This window comes from Schistocerca nitens, chromosome 4, assembly GCF_023898315.1.
Source record: "Schistocerca nitens isolate TAMUIC-IGC-003100 chromosome 4, iqSchNite1.1, whole genome shotgun sequence".
Taxonomy (NCBI): Eukaryota; Metazoa; Arthropoda; class Insecta; order Orthoptera; family Acrididae; genus Schistocerca; species Schistocerca nitens.
The window spans coordinates 268684109-268712040 of NC_064617.1; the positions used below are offsets into that span (position 1 = coordinate 268684109).

The 27932-nt window shown below is 43.2% G+C and overlaps 1 protein-coding gene across 1 annotated transcript in view; it reads left to right on the top strand.

The window, feature by feature from the left end:
• LOC126253115 (rap guanine nucleotide exchange factor 4) overlaps positions 1-27932 on the top strand; it is a 468034-nt gene that overhangs the window by 379749 nt on the left and 60353 nt on the right. Inside the window, exons 12-15 of the mRNA XM_049954233.1 lie at positions 6353-6600; positions 7894-8019; positions 8107-8285; positions 23643-23872. Coding sequence (XP_049810190.1) covers positions 6353-6600; positions 7894-8019; positions 8107-8285; positions 23643-23872 — 783 coding nt within the window. The remainder of the gene's footprint in view (positions 1-6352; positions 6601-7893; positions 8020-8106; positions 8286-23642; positions 23873-27932) is intronic.

A 27932-nucleotide genomic window follows, 5' to 3' on the forward strand; every position in this document is an offset into this window, starting at 1 on the left:
AAATTACACTCTCCAACATGAGACTAAGTTTGTCCAGGTACACAGCAGCAACAGTCATAGTTCACTTGAACAGCTGAAGTTGGATAACAGCAACTGATAGCATGTTTGGTGCAGGATGTAGGATGTACAGAAGTACCTGTGACCATCCTGTGATATCAGTGACCATCCAATTGCAGCTGCCCTCATAGAACATGGCTTATGTTATGCGTATTGATATGCCCATTTCTTCCATTTGCACATCCAGTGGGATCCTAAAGATCCATCCATTCAAGAGGAATACTTCAGTTCCATTCGAATTTAATTTCTCTGTAGAATTTTATGGTCTACTCAGTGGAAGGTCAAAAATCGTAGTAAATGCCAACAGAGTTAATTGACTTGTTTACATTGACAATAACTGAGTTAGTGAGATTATATGTTATTTCCTTTGTAGAGAAGACTTCACTAAGCTGATGTTGCAAGATGATTCTCAGGAAACTGGTTTAATATCCTATAATTAGCTACCTTTCCAAAATCTTTGAGAACATGGGAGAGGAGGGAAAGATCTACAATCAGATGTTACTTGCTTATTTCCACATTTGTAAATGGGTATTGCTATTGCATGTTTCAGTATTTCAGAAAATAAAGCTTCATTCATCAACTAACTACAAGGGGAAAGGGCAATGGTGTGTATGGGAGGGGGTGGATGGGGGGAGGGGTCGCGCCAGTCGCGAGAGGCTGCTGTTGAAGGCAATGTGGAGCTTGAGAGTGTCAGGTACCATAATAATTAGAAGACACGTTTTTTCAATGACCTCATGATTATAATGAGCCCCTGCACAGGCATGCCTATGTCCACAGTGCACCAAACAAAATAAAATTATTTTGCACTGTTACATTGCTGTTTCAAGATGGCGGGACCATACCTATTCCTTTTTTATTGCTTCATCTAAAACAATAGTAAATGGTTTTGTCATGCATCCAAGTGAGCAGCAGTAATATAAAATAAACAACAAACACGGTAAGAAAAAGTTTGATCTATGCACGAAAAAAGACTAAAGTGCTTTTGATAGTCAATTTTTTCTCTGTTTATTTTGAGCATCTGTTAGGATCAATTCATTGTTCATTACCAGTAATTTGAATAAAACATCATCTGTCCTATTGCTACCATAATTAATTAATTAATTAATTCATTCATTCAGCCATTGTGCTCTGAGCACCCATCAAGAAGGAGAATCTTTAGGGATGTGAAACCAGTCGAGATGTTTATTATCAAAAGACAATAAAACTGTAGAAACCTAATCTGTGTACTGTATTAACAATTAACTTCAGTATACAGCAAAATGGTATTTATACTTATTTGAACTAAATGTGATTAATTAAGTTAAAAAGAAAGCTGTTACTCTGGAAGGAAAAGTAGATAATTCCATAAGGAAACAGGAAGTGAAAGTATCCAAAATAAGCAAATGCCTTGTGAGGTGACAGGCAGGTTCACCTGATGCTTGTAGGTTTACTGAATGGTGCAGTACGAATCTGGACAAAATTGGTATAGTCACAAGAAGGTAGTGTGTTGGAGCCATGACATCACAGCGTGCAATACCTGAGTCTCTGGAATTTGTGGGGTACACTAACCATGAAGTAATCTGTGGCTGTCAAAAGGGTAATAGGTAAAGTGAGGAGTTACTATGAGTGATTCATCCCAGGCAAGTGGCCATTGCAAGTTGGTGTATGGTGTGACGGAGCCAATATGGAGGAAACTCAAAGGCCACAAATTATTTCACAGCTGCTGCATGAGGAAAACCGGTACTAATACATTACACAATAGGTAACTGCACCAAAAACGCACACTTTAAAGTCAATGAAACAAGATTTACGACTATCGTGGGAACGTAATGGTCCCAGTATGAATCCTTATGGCATTCCATGTGTTGTGTTCTCACATACTGAAAATAGTTTTTAAAAAAATCTGACACTTTCTGTCCACAAGACCCTCTGATTCCTGTTATGAAGGTAAGAGTATGCCCATGCAAGAAAGATGTCATAACACTTAATTTGCTGAAGATAATTTTGCCATTGAAAGTGTGTGGAAAGATAAAAAAATCCTATCAACAGGATATGTTTTCTGTTCAACACTTCCAGACCCTCATTTGTGTGGTTTTGTATTGCTTTGTCTGTGGACAATATTTTACAAAAACCAAACTGAGAGGGAGTTAACAGGTTTACAGATCTGATTAGCATTTACCTTGCCGACTATATTCATTTTACATCAAATCATTCTTCAAACTGCTTAAATATTGTTGAGAGTACTCGACATTGAATAAAGCTCTTTCTTCCTGGCCTTAGTTACTTTTATCTCAGACAATAACTATGCTTTACCTCAGCTTTGACTATTATTGTTCATTCCCTGTTGTAAAGGAAAACTGGATTCATAGTGCTGTATAATGTTTTTAGGTAATAACTAAATAGCCCCTCTACTGTGTGTCCTTGCTGAAATTCTTCACATAGTTCATCGAAAAAATTTTCTCTACATTATGTGGGTGGTCAGCGCTTATGATTCTGTGAAACTGTATGTAACATTTCTCAGTTGTAACTGACTGGTTATATCTCAGGTGTAACTGACTGATGGAGATGCTCTATTGGTTCCATGAGATGCTTTATTGGCTCCATTTTACTGTCATCTTCTGGCAAACTATTTATTATGGATCTAACATCTATTTCATGAAACACAATTTGATTTAAAAATAAATTATCAATTTTTCCTTGCACTATGTCATATTCTTGTTGAGAACATTATTGTCTGACCCAAACCAAAGTTGATACTGTGTTACTTGAAGTGTCCTCTGTCAATATTACCCAAGATGAAATCAATATTAAAATCTCCACAGTCAATGATTTCCAGTTATTTCTACTAAGTCTTATTATACCGTTACTACATTCTTTATGAAGTGTAAAACATTTCTTATTAAAACTATCGACTTGCATATTTCTGTTACTAAAGTCCAGCACTGAAAGAGCTTTTGAATTTAGTACTCCTTAAAGTCTTTGGCCTGAAACCTAATTTAACTTTTTTCAATAATAACGACCACCCATTACTATCTTGTATCCTCCTAAATGAGTCAGTTTAATTCCTCCGACATCTTGGTTAAATTCTCCTACGTGTAGCACGTCTGTATATGTTTAGATTAGATTAGATTAGATTAATACTTGTTCCATAGATCATAAATACGACACTTCGTAATGATGTGGAACGTGTCAGGTTAATAAAAGATGTCTGTACAAGATATTACATTACACAAAATATTGCATGACACTAATGTTTAAGTTGGTTTTATTTTCCCTCCCTTAATTTATATCTAAAACTTCAGCCAATGAGTAGAAGGAATTGACATTTAGAAATTCTTTTAATTTATTTTTAAATGTTGGTTGGCTTTCTGTCAGGCTTTTGATGCTGTTTGGTAGGTGACCAAAGACTTTTGTGGCAGCATAATTTACCCCTTTCTGTGCCAAAGTCAGATTTAACCCTGCATAGTGAAGATCATCCTTTCTCCTGGTGGTTAGTGGTGGTTAGTGTTTAACGTCCCGTCGACAACGAGGTCATTAGAGACGGAGCGCAAGCTCGGTTTAGGGAAGGATTGGGAAGGAAATCGGCCGTGCCCTTTCAAAGGAACCATCCCGGCATTTGCCTGAAACGATTTAGGGAAATCACGGAAAACCTAAATCAGGATGGCTGGAGACGGGATTGAACCGTCGTCCTCCCGAATGCGAGTCCAGTGTGCTAACCACTGCGCCACCTCGCTCGGTCCTTTCTCCTGGTGTTATAGCTATGCACACTGCTATTACTTTTGAACTGGGTTGGATTATTAACAACAAATTTCATAAGTGAATATATATACTGTGAGGTTCCCTAGATTCTTAAATAGATGTCTGCAGGATGACCGTGGGTGGGCACCAGCAATTATTCTGATTACACGCTTTTGAGCAATGAATACTTTTCTACTCAACGATGAATTACCCCAGAATATGATGCCATACGAAAGCAGTGAATGAAAGTAGGCATAGTAAGCTAATTTACTGACATTCTTATCACTAAAATTTGCAATAACCCTAATAGCATATGTAGCTGAACTCAGACGTTTCAGCAGACCATCAATGTGTTGCTTCCAGTTTAACCTCTCATCAATGGACACACCTAAATATTTTGAAAATTCTACCTTAGTTACAGACTTCTGTTCAAAGTCTATATTTATTACTGAAGTTGTGTCATTTACTGTACGGAACTGTATATACTGTGTTTCATCAAAATTTAAAGAGAGTCCGTTTGCTGAGAACCACTTAATAATTTTGTGAAAAACATCATTTACAATTACATCACTTAGTTCTTGGTTTTTGGATGTTATTACTATACTTGTACCATCAGCAAAAAGAACTAACTTTGCATTTTCATCAATGTGGAATGGTAAGTCATTAATGTATATCAAGAACAGTAAAGGACCTAAGACCGAACCCTGTGGGACCCCGTACCTGATAGCCCCCGAGTTTGAGGAAGCAGCTGTTGTTTTAACATTACATGAACCACCTATTTCAACTTTCTGCATTCTTCCAGTTACGTATGAATTAAACCATTTCTGCACTGCCCCCCTTCAAACCATAATGATTTAGCTTATCTAAAAGAATTCCATGATTTACACAATCAAAGGCCTTTGAGAGATCACAAAAAATACCAATGGGTGATGTCCGGTTATTCAGAGCATTTAATATTTGATCAGTGAAAGCGTATATAGCATTTTCTGTTGAAAAGCCTTTCTGAAAACCAAACTGACATTTTGTTAGTACTTTATTTTTACAAATATGGGAGGCTACTCTTGAATACATTACTTTCTCAAAAATTTTTGATAGAGCTGTCAGAAGAGAGATTGGGCGGTAGTTGTTGACATCAGACGTATCCCCCTTTTTATGCAATGGTTTTACAATGGCATATTTCAGTCTATCGGGGAAAACACCCTGTTCAAAAGAGCTATTACATACGTGGCTGAGAATCCTACTTATCTGTGGGGAACAAGCTTTAAGTACCTTGCTGGAAATGCCATCAATTCTGTAAGAGCTTTTACTTTTCAGTGAGTTTATTATTTTACTGATTTCAGAGGGAGAGGTTGGTGGAAATACAATTGTTTCAAACTGCACAGGTATGGCCTCTTCTATTATTAGCCTTGCCTCTTCTAGTGAAGATCTAGATCCTATTTTCTCCACAACATTTAAAAAATGATTATTGAAAATATTTTCAATTTCTGATTGTTTGTTAGTACACTCGTCATTCAGTTTTATGGCACTAAAGTCTTCCTGTGCTCTTGGTTGCCCTGTTTCCCTTTCAATAATATTCCAAATTGCTTTAATTTTATTATCAGAGTTGCTGATCTCAGACATGATACACATGCTTCTGGACTTTTTAATAACTTTTCTTAGTACCGCACAATAGTTTTTATAATATTGAACAATTTCGGGGTCAGTACTCCCTCTTGCTGTTAGATACAGTTCTCTTTTATGGTTGCAAGATATCCTTATTCATTTAGTTAGCCAAGGTTTTTTAGATGTTTTCTTGGAATTATGTTTAACTATTTTCTTGGGAAAACAATTTTCAAATACCCTTAAAAATGTATAGTGAAATAAGTTATATTTCAAGTTTGCATCAGGTTCCTTTTACACTTCATCCCAATCTAGCTGCTGTAGGCTTTCCCTAAAGTTTGCAATATTTATATTTTTAACTGAACGCACTGCTTTGAAATTCTGATTTGATATACTGCATGGAGCCATGTCATGTACTGTAACTAGATATTTCAGTTTCCCCCATCTGAGAAATAAGTATCATTTAACAGTCTTTCCATGTTTTGATTCAAAAGTCCTCACTGTTAAGCATTGTGCCATTCAAAATATTCACACAAGCTTATTAATTTTAATTTTCCTTAAGTAGCAGAACAAATACAAAATTGAAAAAAGTCTTGATAGTACACTTGAGTACACCTGCTAATGCTAATGTTGCAGTGTTTTATCTTTTGAGCTAAGATCATCTGCGATATTAAATGTGTTTGTTAGAATTTGCTGCGTTTGCTGTTGTGTAGTCATTTTCTTTAATAATAAAATTGTGCTACTCCCTGACAGATTTTGCAGGTGTTTTTCGTCATAAAGTGTTATTTATATTCTTACAATAATTAATTTTGGACTTAATATGAATGTTTTTTGATTATGAGGATTGGGTAACACAATCTTTCTTGTTATACTTCTCACTAGTTCTTCACGCAGGGAATCTAACTGCTGCACACATATATATTGACTTCCCTACAATATGACTAAAACAGAATTTAATTACGGGTATTTTCTTTTGCAGTTATCTTCAGAGTATACTGTGCAGATCACACATATTGTACTCTGAGGTTTCCTGTATGTACTACAGCTGAAACCATAAAATTATGTGCTGCAGACAAGTTAAAAATCAGGCATGATGACCTTGTTCTTGTTGAAGTGAAGTCATCTGGGGAGAGAGTTATTTTTCGTGATAATGACATCAGTATACCAACAGGCTTAAGCCTCAATGGAAGAATTTTTGTTTCACCTAAGGATCACATCGATGCTTTGGTGAGAATTAAATCTTGAAGGTACAATGTAATCATAAATTCTCATATTTGTACACTGCACATGAAAAAGTTTAAAATTGTTGTCAGATTTTAAGTAATTTATGTGATATTGTCGAAATCGTTATTCATTACTGTTCTGGAAACATGACATCAGGAGACAAACCAGTAAGTATACTTATATTTACTGAATTTTATAAACGGTTATACAGTGGAAAATTAAAAATTCTAAGTAAGATTTAATCGTACAGCCTCATATGTACACATAGCAACTTTTGAACTTCTTCGAGTAAGTGATCATCTGCATTAGTATGCATATAAATAAAGGTCACTGTCTACCAAATAAAACAGACTTTGATCGGCAGAGAAATATTACAAACAAAGTAGTAAACTGCTAAGTTTTCTGCCTTCCTGCAGAGCTTCAGAACTCACAAAACAAACACACACACACACACACACACACACACACACACACACACACACACACACACACACACCACTGTTAGTCTTCCAGCACTACAGCCTGACTGGATTGATCTTGGTGGTGATGGAAACATGAAAGAGGTGTAGGGGGATGGGAGGGGGGGGGGGGGGGGACCAGAAAGTGCTAGCAATAGTAGTGCCAGTCCAGAAATTGCCACTTCCTGTTGGGGAGGTACCCAATACCTTTGGGTGGAGATAGAAGTTTGTTAGGGGAAACATTAAGAAGATGATATAGAGTGAATTTGGTGAACAGATGTAAGAGAAAGAAACAAGGAAGGAAAAATACAGTGAGTTACTGAGTAGTGGTAAATGAGGAGTATGAGACTACCTTGGGAAGAAACTGCTACTAATAGTACTTCTACATCTACTTGTGCTTGTTTCTCACCGCAAACCTAGTCTTGACGTATGGTAACTTATTTGATGTTATTCTTCCTTCTTCAATTAACTATTCTTTCATTTAATTTCTTCTTCCTCTCTCCCATTTTTCCTGTAATTAGGTTCCCCATATTTACGACCATAACTCCACTCTTTCTGTGACTTCTAAGATCTCACATTTTCAAATCTTAAGAACAGTACTAACAGTCAGTTTTTCACTTTCATTCTATCCAAGATCCTTTGTTGATCAGTATTCTTAAAGCCATAATGTCTCTTTCTATCCAACCCTTTCCTCTAGAAGAAAAAGCCTCTTGATTTGAAAAATAGACATTATGCATCTTTCTATGTATTTCCATTTGTTGTTGTTTGGTGGATAGATGGTTCCTATTCATAGTATAAATTAAAATAAGTAATACTTTTTTGTATAAACCTTTTGCAGACATGCTTAGCAGAACAGGAAAGTCATACAGAGGGAATGGATGTAGACTTGGAATTGTTCAGTACAAAAGAACTTGCGTATCATATGACACTCTTTGACTGGGATCTATTTTGGTGTGTCCATGAGGTATGGATTTGTTTACTGTAATGACGTAATTACCCATGGTTAATACATATAACTGACAGTACTGTTTTTAAATTTTTTTGTTAATAGTATGAACTGATATACCACACCTTTGGCCGACATCATTTTGGCCAAATAACTGCAAATTTAGATGTCTTCTTGCGCCGTTTCAACGAAATTCAGTTTTGGGTTGTGACAGAACTGTGTCTCACCCAGTCTCTTGGCAAGAGGGTGCAAATTCTCCGAAAATTTATAAAACTTGCTGCCTAGTAAGTACTGAATCCTTTTTAAGAATTCTAACAGCTCAGTAACCATTGTCTATATTATAAAATGGTAATTTCAATTTAATAACATTAGATGTAAAAGATTTACTTGTTAAATTGGATGAGTACCTTGGTGAGGGTGCCAATGACTATGTTAGATGAACACTGAATTTCAGGTTTTTGCAATAACAAATTACTACTTTTGTGGTAGAATAAAAGATGTTAGCAATGGACACACAAGAACATGTGGCTTAATTGCAGGCTAATATATCTCTACTCTTTCCACTAGAAAAACACCTTGAAAACAAAGGAAATGGAAGTGAGAAACAGTGAAATTCTACAAGTTAACTGCAGTACATCGCCAATTCTTTCTAGGTATTTCAGTCAGTGTACCAAATGGCACAATGTGTGTAGTTAGTTAAAATGTTGCCCGTGGTGGTCAAGGTGTAGTAGAGGTCTCCAGTTCGAGAGGTGTCCATCCCAGGAGCATACCAAAAAGCTGTGCCCTTATTGGAGGAGGCATAACAACAGAATTTCAGGTCACCTGTTGCTGTTGCGGTTGCAGTTGTTGCTGCTGCTGCTGCTGCTGCTGCTGCTGCTGTGTTGGTTTCCATTTGTTGGACTGGTATGAGACAGCCCTCCAGCACCCACTGCAGGTCTGGGGTAAGAACAGGCCTGAGGTATTCCTGCCTGTCGTAAGAGGCAACTAAAAGGAGTCCCTCCCCCTCAAGGGGGTAGTTTGCGCCTGCTTCTGGAGACGGACGGTTCAACGACGTACATTTTTGGTCATTTTGGTTTTTCGCTTATTCTGGTTTCTTCCTTCCTTTGTTTGTTTCCTTTCTTTGTCCTTCTCCCTCTCTCACTGTCTTCCTTACTTTTTACCTTGCCTTCTTCTCCTTGCCTTCTTCTCCTTGCCTTCTTCTCCTTGCCTTCTTCTCCTTGCCTTCTTCTCCTTGCCTTCTTCTCCTTGCCTTCTTCTCCTTGCCTTCTTGTCCACCCTATGGTCTCCGACTCGGCGTTTGGGACAGTCTGTCCTTTCTCTCCTTCTCTCCCTTTTTTTTCCTATTCTTCTTTCCTCCCTGTGCATGCCTGAAGGCCGACCCATGCTTTTGCATGCATAGCCGGTGACGGGTTAACGCGCAATTCCCCACCCTTGGTAGACAGGTAAGGCACGCAAGTACCCCCTGGTAAAGGCTAGGCCCAGGCAGGGGTGCTTGTCTGAGCTGACACCTTCCGACCATGCCGATTGGTCCCTCCGTCCAGTACTCGGGAGGTGTGACCTGAGGTGTAAACATTCACCTAAGGCGGGAGCACCCTCTGAGAGGGTCCCCACAAGGAAGGAGCGCGCCATTGGAGACGCTGGCAATCATGGGGGATTTGTCTTCTTCTTCTTCTTCTTCTTCTTCTTCTTCTCTCTGGACTTCTGCCCAAAAATGGAAACTCGACCAGCCACCAGTGACAAAAGTACTACCGCCTGCCCCAAAGTTCCTTTTAGTTTCTAGATCTGAGGATGGAAGGGATTTTTCATCTGTCAACCCTTTCATTATTCAGAAGGGTGTAGATGCCATAGCCGGACCTGTCAAGTCTTGTACCAGGATGCGTAACAGTACCTTGCTGTTAGAAACTGAGAGCACCTTTCAGGCACAAAAACTCCTTCAGGACACACTCCTGTACACGTTCCCTGTCCGGGTGGAGGCTCACCGCACTTTGAATTCGTCGCTTGGTGTGGTATCTACTAGATCGCTCGACGGATTGCCTGACGAGGAGATTCAGTCTTTCCTCACTGATTAGGGCGTGATGACTGTCCATAGGGTCACGAAAAAGGTCGACTATGACCTTGTACCGACCCGGATACTTTTTTTGACCTTTGATAGTGTTCAGCTGCCGTCGCGCATCAAAGCAGGCTATGAGGTTATTTCTGTTTGCTCCTATGTCCTGACACCTACACACTACTATCAGTGTCAACATATTAATCACACCCGCCAGTCTTGTTCTAATGCTGCTAAATGCATCACTTGTGGCAGGGACGCCTGTGAGGGTGACTGTCCACCTCTGTGACCATGCAGCGTCCTCCCGTGACTGTCACATCTACAAGGATGGACGCTGTATACAGGAAATTCGGGTCAAAGAGAAAGTGTCCACCTCGGCTGCTCGCAAGCTATTTGCTAGTAGAAAGCCCACACTGCTCCCAGCGGGGAAATACAATACTGTCCTCGCCTCTCCTCGGACTACCAGGGAGGTGTCGACGCAGACATGCGATCTGACCTTTAGCGCTACAGTCGTCCGTTCAGCCAGTGCTAAGATCACCCAGTCAATGTCTCCTCTTCCTCCCGTCACCCCTAAGACACAAGCAGCTTCATCAGCTTCTGCCAACACTAATACCCAGAAGTCAGAAGCACAGGCCTTCAAGAAGGAACCATCCCGTGAAGACTTCCTACGTACCCCGAACTCCCAGCCATCGACCAGTACTTCAACTAAACGACCTTCCAAGAAGGCTCATAGAAAGCAAAGTTCTCCTTCTCCTGAACCACCCAGTGGTTGCCGCCCCAGGCCGTCATCCGTTTCGGCTGACCGCACCACTGGTAGCCGAACATCTGGCCATTCACTGGCGGAGGAAGCTCCCCCTCCCGGCCATCTTAACATAGTGGCTGATGAACCTATTAAAAAAATGGATGATGACTCTCCGCATATTGATAGCGGCAGCAGTGCTCGCTCGAAGCCAGGCCCTTAGCGGCCTTCGAGGTGACCTTCTTGATTCTCCTTTTTCTTTTTCTTCTAATGATGGCACTTCTTCATTGGAATATTCATGGCATTCACTCCAACTGAGAGGATTTAAAGTTGTTGCTACACTTGCACTGTCCACTCGTAGTAGCTCTCCAGGAAATGAAGCTACTCCCATGCGATCGAATTGACTTGGCACACTATGCCTCTGTGCATTTTGACCTACCCCCTGTGGCAGGTATTCTGGCTCATGGAGAGGTTATGTTGCTGGTCCAGGATGATACCTACTATGATCCCATCACATTGCACACCAATCTGCAGGCAGTTGCCATCCGAATTACTCTCCACACTCCATTGTCGTCTGCCGTTACCAGGGCAGACATGATGCAAATTATTGCTCAGCTACCTGCACCATTTATGTTGACTGGAGACTTCAATGCCCACCATTCCCTTTGTGGCTCTCCAGCATCGTGCCCAAGAGGCTCCCTGTTAGCAGACCTTTTCAACCACCTCAATCTTGTCTGCCTCAATACTGGCGCCCCTACTTCTCTTTCGGACACAACTCACACCTATTCCCATTTAGACCTCTCTATATGTACTAACCAACTTGCATGCTGGTTTGAGCGGTATGCTCTTTCTGATACGTATTCAAGCGACCACTTCCCATGTGTTATCCATCTCCTGCATCATACCCCATCTCCATGCTCAACTAGTTGGAACATCTCCAAAACAGACTGTGGGCTCTTCTCTTCCAGGGCGACATTTCAGGATCAAAACTTCACAAGCTGCGATACTCAGGTCACACACCTCACAGAAATCATTCTCATTTCTGCTGAATATTCCATCCCTCATACTACTTCTTCTCCATGTTGCGTATCGGTTCCCTGGTGGACCGCAGCATGTAGCAATGCTTTACATGCTCGTCGATGTGCTTTACGCACCTTTAAACGCCACCCCACGATGGCGAATTGTATTAATTATAAACGATTACATATGCAGTGTTGTTGTGTTATTAAAGAAATCAAGAAAGCCAGCTGGGCTGCTTTCACAAGCTCCTTCAACGTTTTTACTCCTTCTGTTGTCTGGTGTAGCCTGCTCCGGCTATCTGGCACTATGGTCCACTCGCCAGTTTCTGGCTTGATGGTTGCAAATGACGTCCTTGTGGCCCCTGAGGATGTCTCTAATGCCTTCGGCTGATTTTTCACAGAAGTTTCGAGCTCCGCTCATTGCCACCCTGCCTTCCTCCCCCGAAAACAGGCAGAGGAGGCAAGACCACCTAACTTCCACTCCCCGAATCATGAAAGTTATAATGCCCCATTCACCTTGCGGGAACTCGAAAGTGCACTTGCCCGGTCACGGTCCTCTGCTCCGGGGCCTGATTCTATTCATATTCAGAAGTTGAAGAACCTTTCTCCTGTGGGTAAAGGTTTTCTTCTTCGTACTTATAATCGCATCTGGATTGAGGGTCATGTTCCCACATGCTGGTGCGAATCTATTGTTGTCCCGATTCCTAATCCGGGGAAGGACAAGCACTTGCCTTCCAGTTATCGACCGATCTCCCTTACCAGCTGTGTCTGTAAGGTGATGGAACGAATGGTTAACTCTTGTTTGGTTTGGCTGCTCGAATCTCGACGCCTACTTACCAATGTACAATGAGGATTTCGTAGGCCCCGCTCTGCTGTTGACCATCTGGTTATCTTGTCGACCTTCATTATGAATAACTTCTTGTGGAAGCGCCAGACAGTGGCTGTGTTCTTTGATTTGGAGAAGGCTTACGACACCTCTTGGAGGGCGGGCATTCTCCGCACCATGCATACATGGGGCCTACGCGGTCACGTCCCTCTTTTTATTCATGCATTTTTAATTGATCGCAAGTTCAGGGGATGTGTGGGTTCTGTCCTGTCCGATGCCTTTCGCCAGGAGAATGGGGTGCCACAGGGTTCAGTTTTGAGCGTCGCTCTCTTCGCCATAGCGATCAATCCAATAATGGATTGCCCTCCCAGCTGATGTATCAGGCTCCCTTTTCGTGGACGATTTTACCATCTACTGCAGCGGGCAGTGTACATGTTTCCTAAAGCGCTGTCTTCAGCGTTGTCTTGACCGTCTTTACTCCTGGAGTGTTGCCAATGGCTTCCGTTTTTCTGCAGAGAAGACGGTTTGTATTAACTTCTGGCTCTACAAAGAGTTTCTCCCACCATCCTTACATCTCAGTCCCGTTGCTCTCCCATTCATGGAGACAGCAAAATTGTCTTCCATTTGACAGGAAACTTAGCTGGTCTCCACATGTGTCATATTTGGCTGCCTGTTGTACCCGTTCTCTAAATGTCCTCCATGTTCTCAGCGGTACGTCGTGGGGAGCGAATCAAACCATCCTACTTCGCCTATATTGGTCGATCATCCGCTCAAAGCTGGATTATGGGAGCTTTGTCTACTCCTCTGCATGGCCGTCCATCTTATGCTGCCTCAACTCTATACAACATCGGGGGTTATGTCTTGCGATCGGAGCATTCTATACTAGTCCCATCGAGAGTCTTTATGCTGAAGCCGGTGAATATCGCTGTGTCATGCCGATTGGTCTACACTTACTGAAAACAAGCTTCGGGCCTTGAAACCTCTCCCACGGCTTGGACGACCCCTTCACACCCTTCTCGGCAGGAGGAGGTCATTTCGGTTCGGTTACGGATTGGACACTACCGGTTCAGCCATTGCCATCTGCTGACGGCTGTGCCAGCGCCGTTCAGCCCATGTGGGCAGTTGCTGACGGTACGCCACATTTTAACATCCTGTCCAAATTTTAATACACTGCGCATTGATCTTGGCCTGCCATGTACTCTGGATGACATTTTAGCGGATGACCCAGGAGCAGCTGCTCATGTTCTTCGTTTTATCCACTTGACAGACCTGTCTAAGGACATTTGATTATGCTGTTTTCTTTTAATCCCTTGCCTGTTAATGTGCCTTTTATAGTGTTGTCCTTTTTAGTTGCTGTTTTCCCCCTGCGGGTCCGGGGTAAGAATAGGCCCGAGGTATTCCTGCCTGTCGTAAGAGGCGACTAAAAGGAGTTTCAACCGTTTCGGCCTTCCATGTGATGGTCCCCCTTGGGGTTTGACCTCCATTTTTCAAAATTCTACAGAAGTACGAGCCTTTTGGGGAAGGTCACCTTACGTGGTGTACCACTGGTCCTAAGTGCACTAAAACCTTGGCACTCAGCATTGCACCGGCGTTGTAACCATACCCACTATTCCTCAAATTGGGCCTAAACGCCTGATGGGTTGTCCAAGTTACGCCCATAGTGCATCTCCATCTGCACCAGCGATCATGATAGACTTTCCATGGCACCAGAAATCCAGCACAGTAGCCAGCCCATTGTGGTGGGGTCGTCATGTACCCTCTACGTTGTAGCCCCCTGACAACACAGGGATCGTACTGCTGATACCTGAGCTGCACCCTCCCCACGTCGGCCAAGGAGCAGATGCCCGTCTCCTTGGGGCATCAGGACTCCCGGCAATGGTCATCCTGCCAGGTGGCCCTTGCTGCGGCTGGGTGGCGCCCGTGGGGAGAGCCCCTGGTCGGAGTGTGTGGTATCGGGGCGGACGTTTCGCAGATGAAACGTCAACATGTATCAGGTCGCTCTGCGGCCGAGTCTTTCAAAAGAAGAGGTACCGTTTCTAGTTCTGGTTCTCCTGCCCTTTCCCCCTTGGCCACTCCATGGGAGGAGGGACAGGCCCGCCGACTTGGGGCGAAGTACTTCCCCCGCTATTTGGTCTGTTCTCGAACCGATGGGGGGACATTCGCCACCTCCAAGCCCATGTTCTTTGTTCAGCACATTGAGGACATCTTCTGGGAAATCGAGGCTCTCAGCAAGATGCGTTCAGGGTCCGTTCTTATCAAGACCACCTCCGCCACACAGTCGGCGGCACTCCAGGCGTGCGACCGCCTAGGGGACATCCCAGTATCCATTGTCCCACATCTGGCACTAAATAGAACGCAGGGGGTTATTTTTCATCGTGACCTCCTGCTACAATCTGATGAGGAGCTCAGGGCCAACCTGGAGTGCCGAGGCGTGCATTTCGTCCGGCGAGTCCAGCGCGGCCCCAAAGACAGTCGCATCGACACCGGGGCCTTTATCCTCGCCTTCGAGGGGGACGTTCTCCCGGAGAAGGTAAAGGTGATGTGCTACCGGTGTGACGTGCGACCTTACGTCCCGCCTCCTATGTGCTGTTTTAGGTGTTTGCGCTTTGGGCACATGTCGTCACGGTGTGAGGCTGAGCCCCTTTGTGGCGATTGTGGACGTCCTCTTCGTGAGGAACATACATGCACCCCACCACCTCGGTGCATTAATTGTCCTGGCGTCCACTCGCCTAGATCCTCAGACTGCCCCGCATATCAGAAGGAGAAGAAGATACAAGAAATCAAAACTTTGGATCGGCTCTCTTATTCTGAGGCCAGGAAGAAGTATGACCGCCTCCATCCCGTGCCATTGACCACTTCGTTTGCCTCAGTTGTGTCCACTCCTTCCGCGGTATCCTCACCCCTATCCTGTCCTCCCTCCGCCTCCTCCGCCCATCAGGGGGCTCTGCCTCCGCCTCCCAAATCCCTCCCTTCCAAATCCTCCTCCCCCGTGGCCCCCACCCCCTCTGCCCCAGGGGCCACCCTTCCTCCTCCTCCTGCCCCCATGCTACCTGAGAAGCGATCCTCTTCTCAGGCGTCCATCAGGGACACGTTCCGGACCCCAGCTTCCGAGGTCCGGCGTTCCAAAACGGACCCCGCGCGTGAGGACCTTCTTCGGGTCCAGCCCACCATCCCTGTGCCTCCTCAGCCTTCCAAGAAGGCCTCCAAGAAGAAATCTCTATCCCCCTCTCCACCCCGGCGCGTTTCGTCTGACGCTCCATCCGTGAGTCGCTGCTCCCGGCTGTCCTCAGTTTCGCCAGGATGCTCTGCTGCCAGGCGCTCAGCTGGCCTTTCGTCGGCAAACGATGCTGCCCCTCCTACACAACCTGGGACAGCAGCTGCAGCTGGTGACGAGTCGATGGAACCGGATCCGCCTCCCGTCGGTTGTAGCGTTGTTCCCTCGCAACCTGGCCCTCCGCGGCCGTCGAGGTGACCAGCTCTTCCCCCGTCTCGTTCCCCCAACTTTTTGACTAGCGATGGCGTTGTTTCATTGGAACATAAGAGGTATTCGATCTAATCGGGAGGAATTACAACTGCTCCTCCGCCTGCACCGTCCGCTCATCCTTGGTCTCCAGGAAACCAAGTTGCGCCCGACTGACCGTATTGCCTTTACCCACTATACCTCGGAGCGGTATGACCTCACCCCTGTGGACGGTGTCCCAGCTCATGGTGGGGTCATGTTGCTCATGTCTATTACCATCCCATCCCACTGACCACCCCACTCCAAGCAATAGCTGTCTGCATTACTCTTTCTGCTTTTACTTTTTCAGTTTGTACCATCTACACTCCACCGTCATCTGCTGTTAGTCGGGCTGACATGATGCACCTGATCGTTCAGCTTCCCCCGCCGTTTTTATTGTTTGGCGACTTCAATGCCCATCATCCCCTTTGGGGCTCTCCTGCATCCTGTCAAAGAGGCTCACTCTTGGCGGATGTCTTCAACCATCTCAATCTTGTCTGCCTCAATACTGGCGCCCCGACTTTCCTCTCGGACTCTACTCATACCTACTCCCACTTGGACCTCTCGATCTGTTCTACCACTCTTGCCCGTCGGTTTGAGTGGTATGTCCTTTCTGACACCTATTCGAGCGACCACTTCCCCTGTGTCGTTCGTCTCCTGCACCACACGCCATCCCCACGTCCTTCGAGCTGGAACATACCGAAAGCTGACTGGGGACTTTACTCCTCCCTGGCGACCTTTCCGGACCACGATTTTCCCAGTTGTGACAGTCAGGTCGAATACCTCACGGCTGTTATCATCAATGCTGCCAAACGTTCCATTCCTCGTACTACTTCTTCTTCACGTCGTGTTTCCGTCCCCTGGTGGAACGAGGCTTGTAGGGACGCTATCCGTGCTCGACGACGTGCTTTACGCACCTTTTGCCGCCATCCTACGTTGGCGAATTGTATTGAATACAAACGACTCCGAGCGCAATGCCGTAGAGTCATCAAAGACAGCAAAAAAGCTTGTTGGGCCTCTTTCACCAGCTCCTTTAACAGTTTTACTCCCTCTTCCGTCGTTTGGGGTAGCCTGCGCCGGCTGTCGGGAATTAAGGCCCACTCCTCGGTACCTGGCCTGACCTCAGGTAATGAGGTCCTTGTTGATCCTGTGGCTGTCTCCAACACCTTTGGCCGCTTTTTCGCGGAGGTTTCAAGCTCCGCCCATTACCATCCTGCCTTCCTTCCCAGGAAAGAGGCAGAAGAGGCTCGGCGACCTTCCTTCCACTCGCTGAATCTGGAAACTTATAATGCCCCCTTTACTATGCGGGAACTCGAACGTGCGCTTGCACTGTCCCGGTCCTCTGCTCCGGGGCCAGATGCCATTCACGTTCAGATGCTGGCACACCTTTCTCCAGCGGGCAAAAGCTTCCTTCTTCGTACCTACAATCGCGTCTGGACCGAAGGTCAAGTCCCCATGCGTTGGCGTGACGCCGTTGTTGTTCCTATACCCAAACCCGGGAAGGATAGACACCTTCCTTCTAGTTACCGCCCCATTTCTCTTAAAAGCTGTGTCTGTAAGGTGATGGAGCGCATGGTTAATGCTCGGTTAGTCTGGATTCTTGAATCTCAACGGCTACTTACTAATGTCCAATGCGGCTTTCGTCGCCGCCGCTCCGCTGTTGACCACCTTGTGACCTTGTCAACATTCATCATGAACAACTTTTTGTGAAGGCGCCAAACGGTAGCCGTGTTCTTCGACTTGGAGAAGGCTTATGATACCTGTTGGAGAGGAGGTATCCTCCGCACTATGCACAGGTGGGGCCTACGCGGTCACCTGCCCCTTTTTATTGATTCCTTTTTAACGGATCGAAAGTTTAGGGTACGTGTGGGTTCCATATTGTCCGACGTCTTCCTCCAGGAGAACGGAGTGCCTCAGGGCTCCATCTTGAGCGTAGCCCTTTTTGCCATCGCGATCAATCCAATTATGGATTGCATTCCACCTAATGTCTCAGGCTCTCTCTTTGTCGATGACTTCGCGATCTACTGCAGTGCCCAGAGAACATGCCTCCTGGAGCGCTGCCTTCAGCGTTGTCTAGACAGCCTCTACTCATGGAGCGTGGCAAATGGCTTCCGGTTCTCTGAAGAGAAGACGGTTTGTATCAACTTTTGGCGATATAAAGCGTTCCTTCCGCCATCCTTACATCTCGGTCCCGTTGTTCTCCCATTCGTGGACACAACTAAGTTTCTAGGGCTCACGTTGGACAGGAAACTGTGTTGGTCTCCACATGTCTCTTATTTGGCGGCCCATTGTACACGTTCCCTTAATGTCCTCAGAGTTCTTAGCGGTTCATCTTGGGGAGCGGATCGCACTGTCCTGCTTCGCTTGTATCGGTCCATAGTCCGATCGAAGCTGGATTATGGGAGCTTCGTCTACTCGTCCGCTCGGCCATCCCTCTTACGCCGGCTCAACTCCATCCACCATCGGGGGATACGTCTTGCGACCGGAGCCTTCTACACTAGTCCTGTCTAGAGTCTTTATGCTGAAGCTGCCGAGTTACCATTGACCTACCGGCGCGACGTACTGCTGTGTCGGTATGCCTGCCGGCTGTTGTCTATGCCCGACCACCCCTCTTACAAGTCCTTCTTCGCTGATTCTCTCGACCGTCAGTACAGGTTGTATGTGTCTGCCCTGCTGCCCCCCGGAGTCCGTTTCCGTCGCCTGCTTCGACAATTGGATTTTGCCCTCCCTACCACCTTCAGAGAGGGTGAGAGCCCGACACCACCTTGGCTCCAGGCTCCGGTTCGTATTTATCTCGACCTCAGCTCACTCCCGAAGGAGGGTACTCTGGCTGCAGTGTATTGCTCACGGTTTGTCGAACTTCGTGCTCGACTTGCCGGTCACACCTTTATTTACACCGATGGCTCCAAAACTGATGATGGTGTCAGCTGTGCCTTTGTCGTCGGGGCCGCCACCTTTAAATACCGGCTCCTCGACCAATGTTTCAGCTTTACGTCCGAGCTTTTTGCTCTCCATCAGGCCGTTCAGTATGCCCGCCGCCACCGCCATTCATCGTATGTACTCTGCTCTGACTCACTGAGTGCTCTTCAGAGCCTTGGATCTCCCTATCCGGTCCATCCCTTGAATCAACGGATACGGCAGTCCCTCCATTCTTTCGCTGATAATGGTGGTTCTGTCAGCTTTCTGTGGGTTCCCGGACATGTAGGAGTGCCTGGGAATGAGGCTGGGGATGCTGCAGCCAAGGCTGCAGTCCTCCTGCCTCGGCCAGCCTCCCATTGTGTCCCGTCAACTGACGTTCGTGGGGATGTATGTAAGAGGCTTGTGTCGTTGTGGTGGGTTGCTTGGTCATCCCTCCAAGGAAACAAGCTCCGGGCAGTAAAACTGCTCCCAACTGCTTGGACAACATCCTCCCGACCATCTCGGCGCGAGGAGGTCCTTCTGACCAGGTTGCAGATTGGGCATTGCCGGTTTAGCCACCGCTACCTGCTCTCCGGTGACCCAGCCCCGCAGTGCCCTTGTGGTCAGGCATTAACAGTGCGCCATGTTTTATTGTCGTGTCCCCGTTTTAGTCAATTTCGTGTTGTCCTGTCCCTGCCATCTACTTTACCGGATGTTTTAGCTGATGACGCTCGAGCAGCTGCTCATATTCTGCGTTTTATAACTTTAACTGGCTTGTCCAAAGACATTTAACCTTTTTACTTATTTTATCTGCATATTTGTCAGGTCCTTCTGGTGTCCCCCATCCCCTTGAGTTTTACCAGATTCCATGTGCTCTCACAACAGTGACTGGGCGCTAATGACCTCAGCAGTTGAGCGCCCTTAAACCCAAAAAAAAAAAAAGTTGCTGTTTTAACCTTGTGCCTCGCAGTGCATTCATAACTTAGTCTGGGCACTAATGACCACTGTAGTTGTGCGCTTCAAACCCACAAAAAAAAAAGAGCTCTCCAACCTTGTCACTTAGTTATTCTCTTCATTTCACCATAACTGTTGCAGCCTACATTATCGGCAATTTACTTCTTATACTCATATATATTCCTGTCTTGCTGCACAGAAACCAAAGTCATCCTCTCCCTTCTCTTTTTTGATAAAGTTCTCTTGTGAGTATTTTTGATGCTTGTGAAACTTCACAGATTTACATCTATTTCTTTTTGCTTTCTTTGTTAATGTAGTATAATAATTGCTTTCATTTCAAAATATGATGACTATTCTTCATATGAGTGCACTGCTTGGGCTAGTGATGCTTGTTGTCATCACTGCTACCGCCACCGCCATTGCTGCCACCACCACCGCCGCCGCCACCACCACCACCACCACCACCAGCACCACCACCAGTGTTTCATCCAAGATTTTTACTAGCGTAGGATCTACTACATGTTTGTTACAATTCATTTTGCATTTTCTTCCTACAGTAGGCAGATATTTTTTTAACACCAGAACTGTGGGTACAGTATTACACCTCTCGCGGTTCTAGGCGCGCAGTCCGGAACCGTGCGACCGCTACGGTCGCAGGTTCGAATCCTGCCTCGGGCATGGATGTGTGTGATGTCCGTAGGTTAGTTAGGTATAAGTAGTTCTAAGTTCTAGGGGACTTATGACCACAGCAGTTGAGTCCCATAGTGCTCAGAGCCATTTGAACAGTATTACACCATTACAGGTGACAGAAGTTCATTTACAACACTAAGAATATAAGATGTGAAATTGAAAGATATACAACATGAAGAAAGAAGACACAGTCAAAGTACAGCTAATGTACATACACAACACCACTGAATATAGTGTGGAGCCAACATACAAGTACAGCAATGGCTGCCATGGGAAGATCCTGATGGAAGCAAGATGGCAGTTAACATGCTTCTTAAATACTTTTCAGGCACAGTGTCTGATGTAGTTCAAGTACCTCCACAATATTTCTGTGGGCAGCTGCTCATTGCCTTAAAGTGCTGTTTCACTGGATTAACTGAAATCTTGAATATGATTTCACCAACTCACAACCAAACTGTCACCTTTTAAACTAATGTAGGCCTACATTACAGCTTTGTCTCTCATCAAAACCTACATTTCAAGAAAATAAAGTAGCTACAAAAAAGAAAAAAAAGTCATTGTTCTCTTCTCTTGCTGTTTGTGCATGCATGACATCACGTGCCACAGCATTATTATGTCACAGGACAAAGCCAACACCAGATATCATTAAGATCAGCTGACTCTATTCATCAGTCACACAGGCACCTGAATATGATGAACAGCTAGATTGTAGAAATATTATGCAGTTATTATTATATCATTTTATATAATTTATGTGAACCATTTAAGTAGTTGTTATGACATGAAATCTTAAAACAGTGCAGTTAGTAACAAATGTCAGCACTTTGAGTAAAGTGGTTGCATGTCTGCCCTTGTGAACTATGTTAAAGGTTGTGATGGCTCTGTCTCGTGCTCTGCTTTGCTACTCTCAGGAACTGTGATGTTTCTTTCAACTTCAACGTATTGTTGAGATTGATATTCAAAAGTATCATACACCAAAACCTGAAGCTCTATTTAAATTTCTGTGAATAGTTTTACTTTGTCAGAAAGGTATATAATTGACTTTTGTTAGTCACCATCCTGGCTACTCAAGGGGGGACTACAAAAATACTAAATTTAATGGAGTACAGAAAATGTTCTAGTCCTCATTATATTTTTTGAGTAACAGTATTTCAGCGTTTCAGCTACTTTTTTCCCCCTTTAAAACTTATTCGTGCTACTGGATCTGAGTCCTGCATGCCCTTAGTCATTTAGCCAATTCACTGAATTATGATTCCAGGCCTCATTTTGCGAAAGACTATATTTCTGAATTGGAGACCTATGCAATCTTGGAGAGTACTGAAGCAGATGTCATGTATCAAACTATACCAGCGGGAGATAGCCAGGCCATTCTGAGAACGTTTTGCAATACAAGCAACTCATCATTTAGCACTTCCCTCCCCACCCCACCCAACCACCCAACCACCCACCCACCCCTCCTCACTCCTTTTTCCTCATATATTTTCACCCATGTCAGATTTTCCTGCTTACTGTGATATGCACTGTATACAGATCTTGCACTTGGGCATCTCTTTCAGCTTGCTGATACTGTGTTATGTCCTGAAATGGTGGCTTTTGTCATTTGGGCCTTTAAACTGATCCTGGACTTAACATAATACGTAGTACCTGCAAAAATGGAAATATGTACTCATTAATAAAATTTAAGTGTAGTTTGTTGATTTGCATTTAAAGAATGATTACTGTGTTCCATACTATGAATTTTTTGTATAAAATAGAAACAGTGCATTATTAAAATATAAATTGACGAAATTCTTAGTTGAATAAAAACAGTGGGTCACTCGCCAAAATAAACTTAAGAATAGTGCTACTTACAGCATTACAACTACAACAACTAAAACTAACATGAGGAACTCGGTCACTACAGAAGAGAATTGGAAGTCACTCTTGGTAAAGGGACTGGTAGTTCATAAGCTTGCATACTTTCTCCCATTGTTTTCATGTGAGGTATTTTCTTAGTTCTTGTTTGGAAATTATGAAGTAGGCATTTTTCTCATTCTCCTACTGTTAATTTAGCCTTACTGTTCCCTCTTATATTTTGGTTTAGTGTTTCAGTTTTTCTTCTTGATTTGTAGCTTGATTTTTGGAATGTCATTTTGCTTGCTTGCTTGCTTGTTGTTGTTGTTGTTGTTGTTGTTGACTGATGATCTTCATAATTGTTACTAATATCTGTTGACATTCTATGTGAAAGACCCACATATGGGTTCCCACCTTAAATATTGTCACCCCCACCTCCTAGCCCCCCCCCCCCCCCATCCCACCCACCACCTTCTTTCCTCTCCTTGGGCAGTTTCTTTCCCCATTCAGCCATGTTCAAAGGATCCAGTGATTCTGGAACCTCATAATTCATGTTCATCTGACAGCCATATCTGGTAGCCTTTCCTAGATATCAGATGTATTTCATGAGGATGACCATTACAGTTAGTGTTATTTTTAAATTTCATATTTGATTTTTCTGATGTTTTCTAAAGACAAACATTTTGTCAGTGAACTAGTTTTGCTACAAACTGTGCAGACATGATATGCAGCAGCTGCCACAAAACCATTCCTTAAGTCATAGCAAGATTTCACAGGGCAAGGGATAAATGCAGAGAGGGTGAAAAATTAAATTTTCTGTAGTTCAGTTCCACCTGATAGAGGAAACCTTGAAATACTTGGTTAAAGTAATAAGTGTATGTGTGGCCTGTATAAGCCTTCAGAATGTCTTTTTAAACACGTTACATTCACAGATAACTGCATAATTTGATTTTTCCCTAATTCAATAGGATCAGTCTTAAAACTAATTCCCATTTCAAGCATATTGGAATATGCCACAAAATTAGAATGTGTTTTCATGATTTATGGGATGGTTTTCTTGTGGTGGCATTTTGAAATGATAATTAAATATTACTTTAATACTATAAAATTAAGTGTGGATCTTTGTCCTTTTCCAGCTGCAAGGAGTATCAAAACATCAATGCATTTTTTGCTATAGTTATGGGTCTCAGTAACGTAGCAGTTAGCAGGCTGTCTCTAACATGGGAAAAACTCCCTTCAAAGTTCCGTAAACTGTACACTGAATTTGAAGGTTTGATAGATCCAAGCAGAAACCACAGGACATACAGGATAGCTGTGGGAAAAATGCAGCCTCCAATGATTCCCTTCATGCCACTTCTTTTGAAAGGTACGACTGGATAACATTTTCTCTTTGTTGAATAAATTCTTTGATACTTGGAAAATATTTAATATATAATTGTGAAGATAGAATGAATACTAGGAAGATTGTTCAAAGTGTGAAACATCAGTTTCTATACCAGAATTTGAGTCAAAGAAGCTGATAATGTGTGTTTCGTTTTGCAGCCTAACATTTCCCTTGTATTGCAGACTTCTTGACAATACACATTGTAACTCTCCTACTCTCAGCTGTTCATGAAGAATGAATTGATACAGAATTTCACTGTAATTGCAGTTTACTTCAAAATAATAAGTTTGTTGTAATGTATGTAAAATTGTTCAAAAGCAGGAAGCAAAGCACTTATTGTAATTATGTTTATGGATTGATGATAGTTGACCATAGTCATTCAATTATTTGCAGAAATTCCTTGGTTCTTATTGATCTTAATACAACACGCTGAAGTAGTGATTTTTTAAAATTAAATTCAACATCCAAATTTAGTAATTTTTACATATTTTCAAATTTTCTTGGACAAGTAATATTCAAAACATATATTTCCACTCCGCTTGCTCAGCCACTGCTTTTTACACTAACAGTCATACTAAATCTGTTCACACTGCCTCCCTTTATACAACTGTACTGACTGCTTGGGATGCTACAACAGTCTTATAACAACAGCTCCTCCCAAAGTCCTGACATAAAATGAAAACAATGATATACTGACAGAAAAAAATCACATCACCAGGAAGGGATTATGCAACATAAACAAAAGTTGGTAGGTGTGTTTCTACACCTAAAATATGATGTCTATTCAAGTTTTGCACCAGTCACATGAGAATTGAGCAAGCAGTGCCACCATGAGGATGCAGGTCAGGTTTGCATTAAATACACACTATAACGGTCATAAGCATTAGTTACCTTTGACGTTGAATGTGGGGAGTTGTTGATAGTCAAGAATGTCTTTAAGGCAACAAAGACGCCATTATCAACACCTCACTGAGTTTGAATGGGGTCGTGTTAACAGGACTATGAGAAGCTGCATGTTCCTTCTGTAATACTGCACATAGACTTGACACCAATGTAGCCACTGTACATGATGACTGGCAGTGTCATCATGAGAATGTATGGTAGCAGGAATATGGATGGCCATGTGGCACTACTGAGAGGGATGACAATTGTGTTCGGCATATGGCTCTAGTGCATCATACTGCATCTACAGAAGCAATATGAGCAGCAAATGGCGTCACAGTAACACAAAAACTGTTACAAATTAGTTACTTCAAGTACAGCTCCGAACCAGACACCCCGAAGCATGCGTTCCATTGACTCCAAATTACTGCCATTTTGAACTTTAGTGGTGTCAAACGAGAGCTCATTGGGGGGCAAGGTGGAGGTCTGTTGTGTTTTGTGCTGAAAGCTGGTTCTGCCTCTGTGCCAGTGATGACTATTTGTTGGTATCAGGATGCTGGTTGAGGGCCTGAAACCAGCCTGTCTGTGTGCTAGACACAGTGGACCTGTATCTGGAGTTATAGTCTGGGGTGCAATTTTATGACATCAAGAGCACTCTCGTGGTTATCTCTCACACCCCAATTGCAAATTTGTACATCAGTCTTCTGATTCGACCTGATGTGCTACCAATCATGAAAAGCATTCCAGGAGGTGTTTTCCAACAGGATAATGCTGACCCACATAACATTGTTGTAACTCAAGATGCTCTGTAGAGTTTAAACGTGTTCCCTTCATTTACTTGATCACAAATCTGTCTCCATTTGAGCACATATGGGACATCATTGGACGATAACTCCAGCTTCATCCACAACCTGCATTAACCATTCCATTATTGACCGACCAGGTGCAACAGGCATGGAACTCTTTCCCACAAACTGACATCCAACACCTGTACATCACAATGCATGCACATTTGCATGCTTGAGTTCAACATTCTGGCAGTTACACTGTTTATTTATATACTAGAATTTCACATTTTCAGTGGCTTACATCATGTCTACATTAATTTTTGCTCTGTCAGTGTATTTCACATACAAATAAAATGCAACATAAAGGTTTTTAAAAGTTAACAAATAGTTATTCTCATATTTTGCTCCTTTTGTGTAATATTTATAATAATTTGAGTTTAGGAAAATTAATTTTTGAAAAACTGCATTGTTGTGAAATATTTTTTATTCAGTATCATATTTGGAAAAGGTAAGTCAAAAATTTCTTAATAGCTGTTTTGTATGCTACATGATTACACACAATTCTTATTTCCTAAATCTCTGCTTCAAAAGTTAATCTATAATGTTTTGTCTGATTTTTGCATACAAAAATGAAAAATTCAACTTATCAATACTGTGCTGCAAGATAAAATGGTGAGGCCAATACTTGTTGAAAGGAACTCCTGTAATTAAAACATATTACAGCAGTTATTTTTAACATTAACTGAATTGTGCATCAGTGATTAACAGAAGTTGCTAGATTTTATATGGCGGTCTGAAAACTGACTTAATATTATGTCTCTTGGAGGCTACATGTAACAATAGAAATGTTCAACAAAAACCATTCTTATGGCAAAATGGCATACGGCAAGCTGTTAGAAGTCTACACTCCAAACATAATTTCAGAAAATTACACCAAACTATAAGATGTTTTAGGGGAACTCTTCCTCCAATTATTAGTCACAAGATTACAACAGTAGTCAACAATTCATTGTTTTTATTCAGTGTACATACAATAATGATACAGCACACATAATACAATATCAATACAGTAGTCATCCCCGAAGAGCATAAGTACATGTCATATTGACCAATACAAAGATAAAGCTCATTTTTATGTCACAGTTAACTTATGAAGCCATGTTTGCTCTTGCTCTACATCATTTGCCACCTCCCCTTTTAGGAGTGCTTAGCTTGGAAATTCATGTGTGTTATATGTATATTGACATGGTCTGTCAGGTCCATCAACTGGATTGAACTTGAAAACCCAGGGTGACCCGGACTATTGGGTGTCGACAAAGTACTTGTCTACCAGACTGAGTAAACACCATCAGCTTTTTGATCTGTTCAGTCAGACAAATGTTTCTGATCTTGTCTGACATGTTATGTAGGGAACAAAACAATTGGGCTCTTTCACTGCATGGTTCATCCAGCCATGTATCAGAGTATGCTGGCTTAAGGCAGTCAACTGATCCCATGCCTAGTTTACCATTTTTTTCGTTTATAAGTGTTTTGTCACTCCTGACAGTGACATTAAAGGCCCCTGATACGAAGGGGAAGAGGAAGCCTAGTGGTGCCTTCTCTAATCCATACAAACTCGCATTTGAAGAAGTGGTTTTTGGAAGAAAATTGGTTTTCTCCATGTCACAGCAGTCTGATGGATTTGACGAGTTGCACATGAGTTTTCCAGGTATGTAAAAATGTGGCATATTACCAAACCAACAGATTGAAATGATGAGATAGTAGGGAAAATTTGTCCAGTATTTTCAGTTGCTCACCATAGACTAATTGGGCAGAGGAACACCTTAAGTCTTGTTTAATTACTGTGTGGAGTCCTAGAAGTATTAACAGTATTGCTGTTGTCCTGGATTTTGTATGGCTGGCTAAAGCTGCTTTCACGGTGGGGTGCATAGGTTCTGTCATCCTGTTGCTATCAGGATGGTAGCTCTTAGTTAATGTGTTTGCACCCACATAATTTCAGGAGCTTCTTGAACAGTTGGCATTCAAACTGCTTACCCCTGTCCATGGTAATACTTTGAGGAATGCCAAACCTGTAGAATCAAGCAGGGATCAAGGCTCCAGTGTCAGAAATTTCTGTAGTGTTTCATTCTGGCACAGCCTCAGGCCACCTGGTGAATCTATCTGCCATGCTAATTAGAAAACAAAAGCCTTCTGAAAAGGAGAGTGACCGACAATATCCAAAGGCAAGAGTGAGAATCTCTCCGAAGAAGATGGGAAGTTTTCCACTGGAGCAAGAGTGTGGCAAGAGATTTTACAACTTTGCATCTTGTGCAACACCAAACTCATTGACAGCAATCTTTCTGTATTCCTAGCCTAACAACCCTGTCTGATAC